This window comes from Oncorhynchus nerka, linkage group LG14 (genome assembly GCF_034236695.1).
Source record: "Oncorhynchus nerka isolate Pitt River linkage group LG14, Oner_Uvic_2.0, whole genome shotgun sequence".
NCBI lineage: Eukaryota > Metazoa > Chordata > Actinopteri > Salmoniformes > Salmonidae > Oncorhynchus > Oncorhynchus nerka.
This window is the reverse complement of record NC_088409.1, coordinates 98355102-98369419: the sequence shown is the minus strand read 5'-3', so window position 1 is coordinate 98369419 and position 14318 is coordinate 98355102. Positions and strand designations below refer to the sequence as shown.

Here is a 14318-nt window from a genome sequence, read left to right as displayed (position 1 = left end):
CCTCCTCTAGTTAACACAACCCTAACCATAACCTCCTCTAGTTAACACAACCCTAACCATAACCTCTAGTATATCCCATTCTACCACCCTGCTCTGTGTACTGTATATCCCATTCTACCACCCTGCTCTGTGTACTGTATATCCCATTCTACCACCCTGCTCTGTGTACTGTATGTCCCCCTCTACCACCCTGCTCTGTGTACTGTATGTCCCCCTCTACCACCCTGCTCTGTGTACTGTATGTCCCCCTCTACCACCCTGCTCTGTGTACTGTATGTCCCCCTCTACCACCCTGCTCTGTGTACTGTATGTCCCCCTCTACCACCCTGCTCTGTATACTGTATGTCCCACTATACCACCACTATAGTATTCTTCTGTCATCGAGTTGATTCAGAAGCACATCTTGTGGTGCTTGGGAGACCCAGCATACATTTACTGTGGTTTAGTCGGCAGGGTTTTGTGTGTTTGACTTCAGGCAGTATGTGATGCGTGATATAATCGATCATTTTCTGATGAAAATCACCTGTTTTTTTACCTTGAGACCTTGTTCAGTAGGCTACTGTTTCTGATGATTAAAGGAGTTTGATTTCACACGGCCAGATAACATTCACTTCTCCTTATTTTTCCAGACGGCGTGGTGTTGATAGATCCGGAGTACCTGAAAGAGAGAAAAGGTACTGGAAAAGAGAATGTCTAGTGTGAAAAAGAGAATGTCTAGTGTGAAAAGAGAATGTCTAGTGTGGAAAAGAGAATGTCTAGTGTGGAAAAGAGAATGTCTACTGTGGAAAAGAGAATGTCTACTGTGGAAAAGAGAATGTCTAGTGTGGAAAAGAGAATGTCTACTGTGGAAAAGAGAATGTCTAGTGTGGAAAAGAGAATGTCTAGTGTGGAAAAGAGAATGTCTAGTGTGGAAAAGAGAATGTCTAGTGTGGAAAAGAGAATGTCTAGTGTGGAAAAGAGAATGTCTACTGTGGAAAAGAGAATGTCTACTGTGGAAAAGAGAATGTCTACTGTGGAAAAGAGAATGTCTAGTGTGAAAAGAGAATGTCTACTGTGAAAAGAGAATGTCTAGTGTGGAAAAGAGAATGTCTACTGTGGAAAAGAGAATGTCTACTGTGGAAAAGAGAATGTCTAGTGTGAAAAGAGAATGTCTACTGTGAAAAGAGAATGTCTACTGTACAAAGAGAATGTCTGCTGTGGAAAGAGAATGTCTACTGTGAAAAGAGAATGTCTAGTGTGAAAAGAGAATGTCTAGTGTGAAAAGAGAATGTCTGCTGTGGAAAGAGAATGTCTACTGTGGAAAAGAGAATGTCTACTGTGGAAAAGAGAATGTCTAGTGTGGAAAAGAGAATGTCTAGTGTGGAAAAGAGAATGTCTACTGTGGAAAAGAGAATGTCTAGTGTGGAAAAGAGAATGTCTACTGTGGAAAAGAGAATGTCTAGTGTGGAAAAGAGAATGTCTGCTGTGGAAAGAGAATGTCTGCTGTGGAAAGAGAATGTCTGCTGTGGAAATAGAATGTCTGCTGTGGAAATAGAATGTCTGCTGTGGAAATAGAATGTCTAGTGTGAAAAGAGAATGTCTGCATGTCTGCTGTGAAAAGAGAATGTCTAGTGTGAAAAGAGAATGTCTACTGTGGAAAGAGAATGTCTAGTGTGAAAAGAGAATGTCTGCTGTGGAAAGAGAATGTCTACTGTGGAAAAGAGAATGTCTAGTGTGGAAAAGAGAATGTCTAGTGTGAAAAGAGAATGTCTACTGTGAAAAGAGAATGTCTAGTGTGAAAAGAGAATGTCTACTGTGGAAAGAGAATGTCTAGTGTGGAAAAGAGAATGTCTAGTGTGGAAAGAGAATGTCTAGTGTGGAAAGAGAATGTCTGCTGTGGAAAGAGAATGTCTGCTGTGGAAATAGAATGTCTAGTGTGAAAAGAGAATGTCTGCATGTCTGCTGTGAAAGAGAATGTCTAGTGTGAAAAGAGAATGTCTACTGTGGAAAGAGAATGTCTAGTGTGAAAGAGAATGTCTGCTGTGGAAAGAGAATGTCTACTGTGGAAAGAGAATGTCTACTGTGAAAGAGAATGTCTACTGTGAAAGAAAATGTCTAGTGTGAAAGAGAATGTCTAGTGTGAAAAGAGAATGTCTAGTGTGGAAAGAGAATGTCTAGTGTGGAAAGAGAATGTCTAGTGTGAAAAGAGAATGTCTAGTGTGAAAAGAGAATGTCTGAATTGCAAAGGAGAATGTCTGCTGTGAAAGGAGAATGTCTAGTGTGAAAGGAGAATGTCTACTGTGAAAGAGAATGTCTACTGTGAAAAGAGAATGTCTACTGTGAAAAGAGAATGTCTAGTGTGAAAAGAGAATGTCTAGTGTGAAAGGAGAATGTCTACTGTGGAAAGAGAATGTCTGCTGTGGAAAGAGAATGTCTGCTGTGGAAAGAGAATGTCTACTGTGAAAAGAGAATGTCTAGAATGAAAAGAGAATGTCTAGTGTGGAAAGAGAATGTCTAGTGTGGAAAGAGAATGTCTACTGTGAAAGAGAATGTCTACTGTGGAAAGAGAATGTCTACTGTGGAAAGAGAATGTCTAGTGTGAAAGGAGAATGTCTACTGTGGAAAGAGAATGTCTACTGTGGAAAGAGAATGTCTACTGTGAAAAGAGAATGTCTACTGTGGAAAGAGAATGTCTACTGTGGAAAGAGAATGTCTACTGTGGAAAGAGAATGTCAACTGTGAAAAGAGAATGTCTACTGTGGAAAGAGAATGTCTACTGTGAAAAGAGAATGTCTACTGTACAAAGAGAATGTCTACTGTGGAAAGAGAATGTCTACTGTGGAAAGAGAATGTCTACTGTGGAAAGAGAATGTCTACTGTGAAAAGAGAATGTACACTGTGGAAAGAGAATGTCTACTGTGAAAAGAGAATGTCTACTGTGGAAAGAGAATGTCTACTGTGGAAAGAGAGTGTCTACTGTGAAAAGAGAGTGTCTACTGTGGAAAGAGAATGTCTACTGTGAAAAGAGAATGTCTACTGTGGAAAGAGAATGTCTACTGTACAAAGAAAATGTCTACATTGAAAAGAGAATGTCTACTGTACAAAGAGAATGTCTACTGTGAAAAGAGAATGTCTACTGTGAAAAGAGAATGTCTACTGTGAAAAGATAATGTCTACTGTGGAAAGAGAATGTCTACTGTGGAAAGAGAATGTCTACTGTGAAAAGAGAATGTCTACTGTGGAAAGAGAATGTCTACTGTTGAAAGAGAATGTCTACTGTGGAAAGAGAATGTCAACTGTGAAAAGAGAATGTCTACTGTGGAAAGAGAATGTCTACTGTGAAAAGAGAATGTCTACTGTGAAAAGAGAATGTCTACTGTGGAAAGAGAATGTCTACTGTGAAAAGAGAATGTCTACTGTACAAAGAGAATGTCTACTGTGGAAAGAGAATGTCTACTGTGGAAAGAGAATGTCTACTGTGGAAAGAGAATGTCTACTGTGAAAAGAGAATGTCTAGTGTGAAAAGAGAATGTCTACTGTGGAAAGAGAATGTCTAGTGTGGAAAAGAGAATGTCTAGTGTGGAAAAGAGAATGTCTAGTGTGGAAAAGAGAATGTCTGCTGTGGAAAGAGAATGTCTGCTGTGGAAATAGAATGTCTAGTGTGAAAAGAGAATGTCTGCATGTCTGCTGTGAAAAGAGAATGTCTAGTGTGAAAAGAGAATGTCTACTGTGGAAAGAGAATGTCTAGTGTGAAAAGAGAATGTCTGCTGTGGAAAGAGAATGTCTACTGTGGAAAGAGAATGTCTACTGTGAAAAGAGAATGTCTACTGTGAAAAGAAAATGTCTAGTGTGAAAAGAGAATGTCTAGTGTGAAAAGAGAATGTCTAGTGTGGAAAGAGAATGTCTAGTGTGGAAAGAGAATGTCTAGTGTGAAAAGAGAATGTCTAGTGTGAAAAGAGAATGTCTGAATTGCAAAGGAGAATGTCTGCTGTGAAAGGAGAATGTCTAGTGTGAAAGGAGAATGTCTACTGTGAAAAGAGAATGTCTACTGTGAAAAGAGAATGTCTACTGTGAAAAGAGAATGTCTAGTGTGAAAAGAGAATGTCTAGTGTGAAAGGAGAATGTCTACTGTGGAAAGAGAATGTCTGCTGTGGAAAGAGAATGTCTGCTGTGGAAAGAGAATGTCTACTGTGAAAAGAGAATGTCTAGAATGAAAAGAGAATGTCTAGTGTGGAAAAGAGAATGTCTAGTGTGGAAAGAGAATGTCTACTGTGAAAAGAGAATGTCTACTGTGGAAAGAGAATGTCTACTGTGGAAAGAGAATGTCTAGTGTGAAAGGAGAATGTCTACTGTGGAAAGAGAATGTCTACTGTGGAAAGAGAATGTCTACTGTGAAAAGAGAATGTCTACTGTGGAAAGAGAATGTCTACTGTGGAAAGAGAATGTCTACTGTGGAAAGAGAATGTCAACTGTGAAAAGAGAATGTCTACTGTGGAAAGAGAATGTCTACTGTGAAAAGAGAATGTCTACTGTACAAAGAGAATGTCTACTGTGGAAAGAGAATGTCTACTGTGGAAAGAGAATGTCTACTGTGGAAAGAGAATGTCTACTGTGAAAAGAGAATGTACACTGTGGAAAGAGAATGTCTACTGTGAAAAGAGAATGTCTACTGTGGAAAGAGAATGTCTACTGTGGAAAGAGAGTGTCTACTGTGAAAAGAGAGTGTCTACTGTGGAAAGAGAATGTCTACTGTGAAAAGAGAATGTCTACTGTGGAAAGAGAATGTCTACTGTACAAAGAAAATGTCTACATTGAAAAGAGAATGTCTACTGTACAAAGAGAATGTCTACTGTGAAAAGAGAATGTCTACTGTGAAAAGAGAATGTCTACTGTGAAAAGATAATGTCTACTGTGGAAAGAGAATGTCTACTGTGAAAAGATAATGTCTACTGTGGAAAGAGAATGTCTACTGTGAAAAGAGAATGTCTACTGTACAAAGAGAATGTCTACTGTGGAAAGAGAATGTCTACTGTGGAAAGAGAATGTCTACTGTGGAAAGAGAATGTCTACTGTGAAAAGAGAATGTCTAGTGTGAAAATAGAATGTCTAGTGTGAAAAGAGAATGTCTAGTGTGAAAATAGAATGTCTACTGTGAAAAGAGAATGTCTAGTGTGAAAATAGAATGTCTAGTGTGAAAAGAGAATGTCTAGTGTGAAAAGAGAATGTCTACTGTGGAAAGAGAATGTCTACTGTGGAAAGAGAATGTCTACTGTGGAAAGAGAATGTCTAGTGTGAAAAGAGAATGTCTACTGTGGAAAGAGAATGTCTAGTGTTCTAATGGCAGCTTGAAATTAAGCTTAATTCCACCAGTGGACAAATCTGCTTGTCATGACATCATTAGTGGTCATCATGATGTCATTAGTCTGCTTATCATGACATCATTAGACGGGTTGTGGTTTCAGCAATATATTGCATTTCTAAAAGGTATAATTAAACAAACCCCCTGAGGTGCCTTGTTGATATATCGGTCTGATATAGCACGGCTGGCAGCCAATCAGCATTCAGGACTCGAACCACTCCATTTTCTAACGATCTTTCACTCTTTTCTTCTCTCCTCAGTGTTTGTGACGTTGACATGCGCCTTCCGCTATGGACGTGAGGACTTGGATGTTCTGGGCTTGACGTTTCGAAAGGACCTCTTCGTGGCCAACATTCAGGCCTTCCCTCCAGTGCCCGAAGACAAAAAGAGGTTAACTCGCCTTCAAGAACGCCTGATCAAAAAGCTTGGGGAACACGCTCACCCTTTCACCTTCGAGGTAATGTTCAACACCGCTGTGACCATCTCTATTAGGAGTTGGTTTTTTTTTGTGTGTTTGGTGTTGTTGTTTTTGTTTTTTGGTGTATGTGAATTGTATTATGTTGTAATGTTTTTTGGTACCGTGTACTTTAGGGACTACAGTGGAAATAAGTCTCTCATTACGTTGTACTGTGTTTCTATGTATTATTTTAACTGACAAGATAAAAATGTATCTGCCAATGATTTCGTCCTAATTTTATACCTCCTGTCAGCTGTTTTAAGTACTAATTTAGATTTTTTTTTTTCATATTTCTGTTGACAGATTCCACTGAATTTACCGTGCTCAGTTACCCTGCAGCCTGGACCAGAGGACACAGGGAAGGTGCTTATTGGGTTCAGCCAAAATCTACACTACTGGGTTGAAGGTTTTACGGAATCATGTCGTAACCAAAAAAAGTGTTCAACAAATCAAAATATATTTAAGATTTTAGATTCTTCATAGTAGCCACTCATTTCCCTTGGTGACAGTTTTGCACACTTTTGGCATTCTCTCAACCAGCTTCACCTGGAATGCTTTTCCAACAGTCTTGAAGGAGTTCCCACATATGCTGAACACTTGTCGGCTGCTTTTCCTTCACTCTGCAGTCCGACTCATTCCAAACCATATCAATTGGGTTGAGGTTGGGTGATTGTGGAGGCCAGGTCATCTGATGCAGCACTCCATCACTCTCCTTCTTGGTCAAATAGCCCTTACACAGCCTGGAGGTGTGTTGGGTCATTGTCCTGTTGAAAAACAAAGGATAGTCCCACTAAGCCCAAACCAGATGGGATGGCGTATCGCTGTGGTAGCCATGCTGGTTAAGTGTGTCTTGAATTCTAAATAAATCACAGACAGTGTCACCAGCAAAGCACCATCACACCTCCTCCTCCATGCTTTACGGTGGGAATTACACATGCAGAGATCATCGTTTCATCCACACTGCGTCTCACAAAGACACAGCGGTTTTGAACCAAAAATCTCCAATTTGGACTCCAGACCAAAGGACAGATTTCCAACGTCCATTACTCGTGTTTCTTGGCCTAAGCAAGTCTCTTCTTATTATTGCTGTCCTTTAGACGTGGTTTCTTTGCAGCAATTCGACCATGAAGGCCTGATTCACACAGTCTCCTCTGAACAATTGATGTTGAGATTACTTGAATTCTGTGAAGCATTTATTTGGGCTGTAATTTCTGAGGCTGGTAACTCTAATGAACTTATCCTCTGCAGCAGAGGTACCTCTGGGTCTTCCTTTACTGTGGTGGTCCTCATGAGAGACAGGTAACTCTGGGTCTTCCTTTACTGTGGCGGTCCTCATGAGAGACAGGTAACTCTGGGTCATCCTTTACTGTGGCGGTCCTCATGAGAGACAGGTACCTCTGGGGCTTCCTTTACTGTGGCGGTCCTCATGAGAGACAGGTACCTCTGGGTCTTCCTTTACTGTGGCAGTCCTCATGAGAGACAGGTACCTCTGGGTCTTCCTTTACTGTGGCGGTCCTCATGAGAGACAGGTACCTCTGGGTCTTCCTTTACTGTGGCAGTCCTCATGAGAGACAGGTACCTCTGGGTCTTCCTTTACTGTGGCAGTCCTTTTAATTTTTTAAAATTTTTACCTTTATTTAACCAGGCAAGTCAGTTAAGAACACATTCTTATTTTCAATGACAGCCTGGGAATGTTCAGGGGCGGAACGACAGATTTGTACCTTGTCAGCTCGGGGGTTTGAACTCGCAACCTTCCGGTTACTAGTCCAACGCTCTAACCACTAGGCTACGCTGCCGTCCTCATGATAGACAGGTAACTCTGGGTCTTCCTTGACTGTGGCGGTCCTCATGAGAGACAGTTCTTGAAAGTTTCCGTATTGACTGACCTTCATGTCTTAAAGTAATGATGGACTGTCGTTTCTCTTTGCTTATTTGAGCTGTTCTTCCTATAATATGGACATGGTCTTTTACCAAATAGGGCTATCTTCTGTATACCACCCCTACCTTGTCACAAGACAACTGATTGGCTCAAACGCATTAAGAAGGAAAGAAATTCCACAAATTAACTTTTAACAAGGCACACCTGTTAATTGAAATGCATTCCAGGTGACTACCTCATGAAGCTGGTTGACAGAATGCCAAAAGTGTGCAAAGCTGTCATCAAGTCAAAGGGTGGCTACTTTGAAGAATCTCAAATATAAAATGTATTTGGATTTATTTAACACTTTTTTTAATGGTTACTACATGATTCCATATGTGTTATTTCATAGTTTTGATGTTTTCACTATTATTCTACAATGTAGAAAATCATAAACAAAGAAATAAAGAAAAACCCTGGAATGAGTAGGTGATCTAAATCTTTTATTTGGTACTGTAACAGTTACATTGCAATGCATAATGACATTTAAGCAGAAAAAGAATCCAACTTAAAGCGAAATCCTGTTTTTATATTTTGTCTCTGAAGGCCTGCGGGGTTGACTTTGAAGTCAAAGCATTCTGCTCAGAGAACGTCCAAGACAAAATACATAAAAGGTAAAAAATAATTTAATAATTATACAAAATGTTATGCATTTTTATTTTACCTTTATTTAACTAGTCAAGTCAGTTAAGAACAAATTCTTATTTTCAATGACGGCCTAGGAACAGTGGGTTAACTGCCTGTTCAGGGGCAGAACGACAGATTTTGTACCTTGTCAGCTCGGGGGGTTTGAACTTGCAACCTTCCGGTTACTAGTCCAACGCTCTAACCACTAGGCTACCCTGCCGCCTCTACACTCTAACCACTAGGCTTCCCTGCCACCTCTACACTCTAACCACTAGGCTACCCTGCCGCCCCTACACTCTAACCACTAGGCTACCTGCCACCTCTACACTCTAACCACTAGGCTACCCTGCCGCCTCTACGCTCTAACCACTAGGCTACCTGCCTCCTCTACACTCTAACCACTAGGCTACCCTGCCGCCTCTACGCTAGAACCACTAGGCTACCCTGCCGCCCCTACACTCTAACCACTAGGCTACCCTGCCGTCCCTACACTCTAACCACTAGGCTACCTGCCTCCTCTACACTCTAACCACTAGCCTACCTGCCTCCTCTACACTCTAACCACTAGGCTACCCTGCCGCCTCTACACTCTAACCACTAGGCTACCCTGCCGCCCCTACACTCTAACCACTAGGCTACCTGCCAACTCTACACTCTAACCACTAGGCTACCCTGCCGCCTCTACGCTCTAACCACTAGGCTACCTGCCTCCTCTACACTCTAACCACTAGGCTACCCTGCCGCCTCTACGCTCTAACCACTAGGCTACCCTGCCGCCTCTACACTCTAACCACTAGGCTACCCTGCCGCCCCTACGCTCTAACCACTAGGCTACCTGCCACCTCTACACTCTAACCACTAGGCTACCCTGCTGCCTCTACGCTCTAACCACTAGGCTACCTGCCTCCTCTACACTCTAACCACTAGGCTACCCTGCCGCCTCTACGCTCTAACCACTAGGCTACCCTGCCGCCCCTACACTCTAACCACTAGGCTACCCTGCCGTCCCTACACTCTAACCACTAGGCTACCTGCCTCCTCTACACTCTAACCACTAGGCTACCCTGCCGCCTCTACACTCTAACCACTAGGCTACCCTGCCACCTCTACACTCTAACCACTAGGCTACCCTGCCTCCTCTACACTCTAACCACTAGGCTACCCTGCCTCCTCTACACTCTAACCACTAGGCTACCCTGCCGTCCCTACACTCTAACCACTAGGCTACCTGCCTCCTCTACACTCTAACCACTAGGCTACCCTGCCGCCTCTACACTCTAACCACTAGGCTACCCTGCCACCTCTACACTCTAACCACTAGGCTACCCTGCCTCCTCTACACTCTAACCACTAGGCTACCCTGCCGCCTCTACACTCTAACCACTAGGCTACCCTGCCGCCCCTACACTCTAACCACTAGGCTACCTGCCACCTCTACACTCTAACCACTAGGCTACGCTGCCGCCTCTACGCTCTAACCACTAGGCTACCTGCCTCCTCTACACTCTAACCACTAGGCTACCCTGCCGCCTCTACGCTCTAACCACTAGGCTACCCTGCCGCCCCTACACTCTAACCACTAGGCTACCCTGCCGCCTCTACACTCTAACCACTAGGCTACCCTGCCGCCCCTACACTCTAACCACTAGGCTACCTGCCAACTCTACACTCTAACCACTAGGCTACCCTGCCGCCTCTACGCTCTAACCACTAGGCTACCTGCCTCCTCTACACTCTAACCACTAGGCTACCCTGCCGCCTCTACGCTATAACCACTAGGCTACCCTGCCGCCTCTACACTCTAACCACTAGGCTACCTGCCACCTCTACACTCTAACCACTAGGCTACCCTGCCGCTTGACTTGATTGGGTGGGGAGGTCCTGTGAGCACCAGCAGGGTAAATGGAGTCATTCCACACCACAATGACTGCATCGGCAAAATGGTATATATAATATAGCTGTTATTATTACTACCTCATATTGCTCTATAGTATTGCATTGCTGCCTAATAACTCAGTGTGTCTAACCCTTGTGTCTGAACAGGAAGTCAGTGTGTCTAACCCTAACCCTTGTGTCTGAACAGGAAGTCAGTGTGTCTAACCCTAACCCTTGTGTCTGAACAGGAGGTCAGTGTGTCTAACCCTATAACCCTTGTGTCTGAACAGGAAGTCAGTGTGTCTAACCCTTGTGTCTGAACAGGAAGTCAGTGTGTCTAACCCTTGTGTCTGAACAGGAAGTCAGTGCGTCTAAACCTTGTGTCTGAACAGGAAGTCAGTGTGTCTAACCCTAACCCTTGTGTCTGAACAGGAAGTCAGTGTGTCTAACCCTAACCCTTGTGTCTGAACAGGAAGTCAGTGTGTCTAACCCTTGTGTCTGAACAGGAAGTCAGTGTGTCTAACCCTAACCCTTGTGTCTGAACAGGAAGTCAGTGTGTCTAACCCTTGTGTCTGAACAGGAAGTCAGTGCGTCTAAACCTTGTGTCTGAACAGGAAGTCAGTGTGTCTAACCCTAACCCTTGTGTCTGAACAGGAAGTCAGTGTGTCTAACCCTATCCCTTGTGTCTGAACAGGAAGTCAGTGTGTCTAACCCTAACCCTTGTGTCTGAACAGGAAGTCAGTGTGTCTAACCCTAACCCTTGTGTCTGAACAGGAAGTCAGTGTGTCTAACCCTAACCCTTGTGTCTGAACAGGAAGTCAGTGTGTCTAACCCTTGTGTCTGAACAGGAAGTCAGTGCGTCTAACCCTTGTGTCTGAACAGGAAGTCAGTGTGTCTAACCCTTGTGTCTGAACAGGAAGTCAGTGCGTCTAAACCTTGTGTCTGAACAGGAAGTCAGTGTGTCTAACCCTAACCCTTGTGTCTGAACAGGAAGTCAGTGTGTCTAACCCTATCCCTTGTGTCTGAACAGGAAGTCAGTGTGTCTAACCCTAACCCTTGTGTCTGAACAGGAAGTCAGTGTGTCTAACCCTAATCCTTGTGTCTGAACAGGAAGTCAGTGTGTCTAACCCTAACCCTTGTGTCTGAACAGGAAGTCAGTGCGTCTAACCCTAACCCTTGTGTCTGAACAGGAAGTCAGTGCATCTAACCCTTGTGTCTGAACAGGAAGTCAGTGCATCTAACCCTTGTGTCTGAACAGGAAGTCAGTGCATCTAACCCTTGTTTCTGAACAGGAACTCAGTGCGCCTGGTGATCCGTAAGGTCCAGTACGCCCCAGAGAAGCCCGGCCCCCAGCCCATGGCTGAGACCACCAGACAGTTCCTGATGTCTGACAAGCCACTGCACCTTGAGGCCTCACTGGATAAAGAGGTGATGGACATGTTTTTTTTCTGCTGGTAGAGGACATCTCTACATTACTCTACATTCTTAGGCCTCGCCCCCCCCCCCCCCCCCCCCCCCCCCCCCCCTATTCTGAGATATCTACTGCAGCCCTCATCCTTCACATAAAACACCCGTTCTGTCAGTCACATTCTGTTAAAGGTCCCCAAAGCACACACATCCCTGGGTCGCTCTTCATGCAAACAGTCATTCATGGTCACACTTACTGACAGTTGTGTCCCAGTTGTGTCCCAGTTCTTTGTGCTGTTGTCTGTGTCCCAGTTGTGTCCCAGCCCTTTGTGCTGTTGTCTGTGCCCAATCATGTTTGTACCCTGTTTTGTGCTGCTGCCATGTTGTGTTGTCATGTTTTGCTGCCTTGCTGTGTTGTTGTCATGTTGTGTTGCTACCATGTTGTTGTCATGTTGTGTTGCTACCATGTTGTTGTCATGTTGTGTTGCTACCATGTTGTTGTCATGTTGTGTTGCTACCATGTTGTTGTCATGTTGTGTTGCTACCATGTTGTGTTGTCATGTTTTGCTGCCTTGCTATGTTGTTGTCTTTAGGTCTCTCTTTATGTAGTGTTGTGTTTTCTCACGTGTCGTGATGTGTGTTTTGTCCTATATATATATATATATATATATTTATTTATTTATTTAAAAAAAAAAATGTAACCTCAGTCTCCCGTCCCTGCAGGAGGCCTTTTGGTAGGCCGTTATTGTAAATAAGAATTTGTTTTAACTGACTTGCCGAGTTAAATAAAGGTTCAATAAATACAAAATAAAATAAGTTGCATTACTCTTCATTACTCTACATTACACTACATTACTCTACACTACCTCTGCTCCACATTACAGTACATTATACTACATTACTCTACACTACCTCTGCTCCACATTACAGTACATTATACTACATTACTCTACACTACCTCTGCTCCACATTACAGTACATTATACTACATTACTCCACATTATACTAAGTTAGTCCACATTACCCTACATTATACTACATTAATCTACATTACCCTACCTTTTTGTATTGTTTTTATTATGGATCCCTGTTAGTTCCTGCCAAGGCATCAGCTACTCTTCCTGGGGTTTATTATGGATCCCCATTAGTTCCTGCCAAGGCAGCAGCTATTCTTCCTGGGGTTTATTATGGATCCCCATTAGTTCCTGCCAAGGCAGCAGCTACTCTTCCTGGGGTTTATTATGGATCCCCATTAGTTCCTGCCAAGGCATCAGCTACTCTTCCTGGGGTTTATTATGGATCCCCATTAGTTCCTGCCAAGGCAGCAGCTACTCTTCCTGGGGTTTATCATGGATCCCTGTTAGTTCCTGCCAAGGCAGCAGCTACTCTTCATGGGGTTTATCATGGATCCCTGTTAGTTCCTGCCAAGGCAGCAGCTACTCTTCCTGGGGTTTATTATGGATCCCCATTAGTTCCTGCCAAGGCAGCAGCTATTCTTCCTGGGGTCTATTATGGATCCCCATTAGTTCCTGCCAAGGCAGCAGCTACTCTTCCTGGGGTTTATTATGGATCCCCATTAGTTCCTGCCATGGCAGCAGCTATTCTTCCTGGGGTTTATTATGGATCCCCATTAGTTCCTGTCAAGGCAGCAGCTACTCTTCCTGGGGTTTATTATGGATCCCCATTAGTTCCTGCCATGGCAGCAGCTAGTCTTCCTGGGGTTTATTATGGATCCCCATTAGTTCCTGCCAAGGCAGCAGCTACTCTTCCTGGGGTTTATTATGGATCCCCATTAGTTCCTGCCAAGGCAGCAGCTACTCTTCCTGGGGTTTATTATGGATCCCCATTAGTTCGTGCCATGGCAGCAGCTATTCTTCCTGGGGTTTATTATGGATCCCCATTAGTTCCTGTCAAGGCAGCAGCTACTCTTCCTGGGGTTTATTATGGATCCCCATTAGTTCCTGCCATGGCAGCAGCTAGTCTTCCTGTGGTTTATTATGGATCCCCATTAGTTCCTGCCAAGGCAGCAGCTACTCTTCCTGGGGTTTATTATGGATCCCCATTAGTTCCTGCCAAGGCAGCAGCTACTCTTCCTGGGGTTTATTATGGATCCCCATTAGTTCCTGCCATGGCAGCAGCTACTCTTCCTGGGGTTTATTATGGATCCCCATTAGTTCCTGCCAAGGCAGCAGCTATTTTTCCTGGGGTTTATTATGGATCACCATTAGTTCCTGCCATGGCAGCAGCTAGTCTTCCTGGGGTTTATTATGGATCCCCATTAGTTCCTGCCAAGGCAGCAGCTACTCTTCCTGGGGTTTATTATGGATCCCCATTAGTTCCTGCCATGGCAGCAGCTATTCTTCCTGGGGTTTATTATGGATCCCCATTAGTTCCTGTCAAGGCAGCAGCTACTCTTCCTGGGGTTTATTATGGATCCCCATTAGTTCCTGCCATGGCAGCAGCTAGTCTTCCTGGGGTTTATTATGGATCCCCATTAGTTCCTGCCAAGGCAGCAGCTACTTTTCCTGAGGTTTATTATGGATCCCTGTTAGTTCCTGCCAAGGCAGCAGCTACTCTTCCTGGGGTTTATTATGGATCCCCATTAGTTCCTGCCATGGCAGCAGCTAGTCTTTCTGGGGTCTGGCTAAATTTAGGCAGTTCTACATTTTAAAAACATTACAATACATTCATAACAG

General features: G+C 43.7%; 1 protein-coding gene across 1 annotated transcript in view; it reads left to right on the top strand.

Moving 5' to 3' along the window:
- arrb1 (arrestin, beta 1) overlaps window positions 1–14318 on the top strand; it is a gene marked incomplete at its 5' end in the record, with an annotated part of 66828 nt that overhangs the window by 15315 nt on the left and 37195 nt on the right. Inside the window, 5 exons of the mRNA XM_065027158.1 lie at window positions 630–674; window positions 5599–5795; window positions 6099–6158; window positions 8260–8327; window positions 11508–11643. Coding sequence (XP_064883230.1) covers window positions 630–674; window positions 5599–5795; window positions 6099–6158; window positions 8260–8327; window positions 11508–11643 — 506 coding nt within the window. The remainder of the gene's footprint in view (window positions 1–629; window positions 675–5598; window positions 5796–6098; window positions 6159–8259; window positions 8328–11507; window positions 11644–14318) is intronic.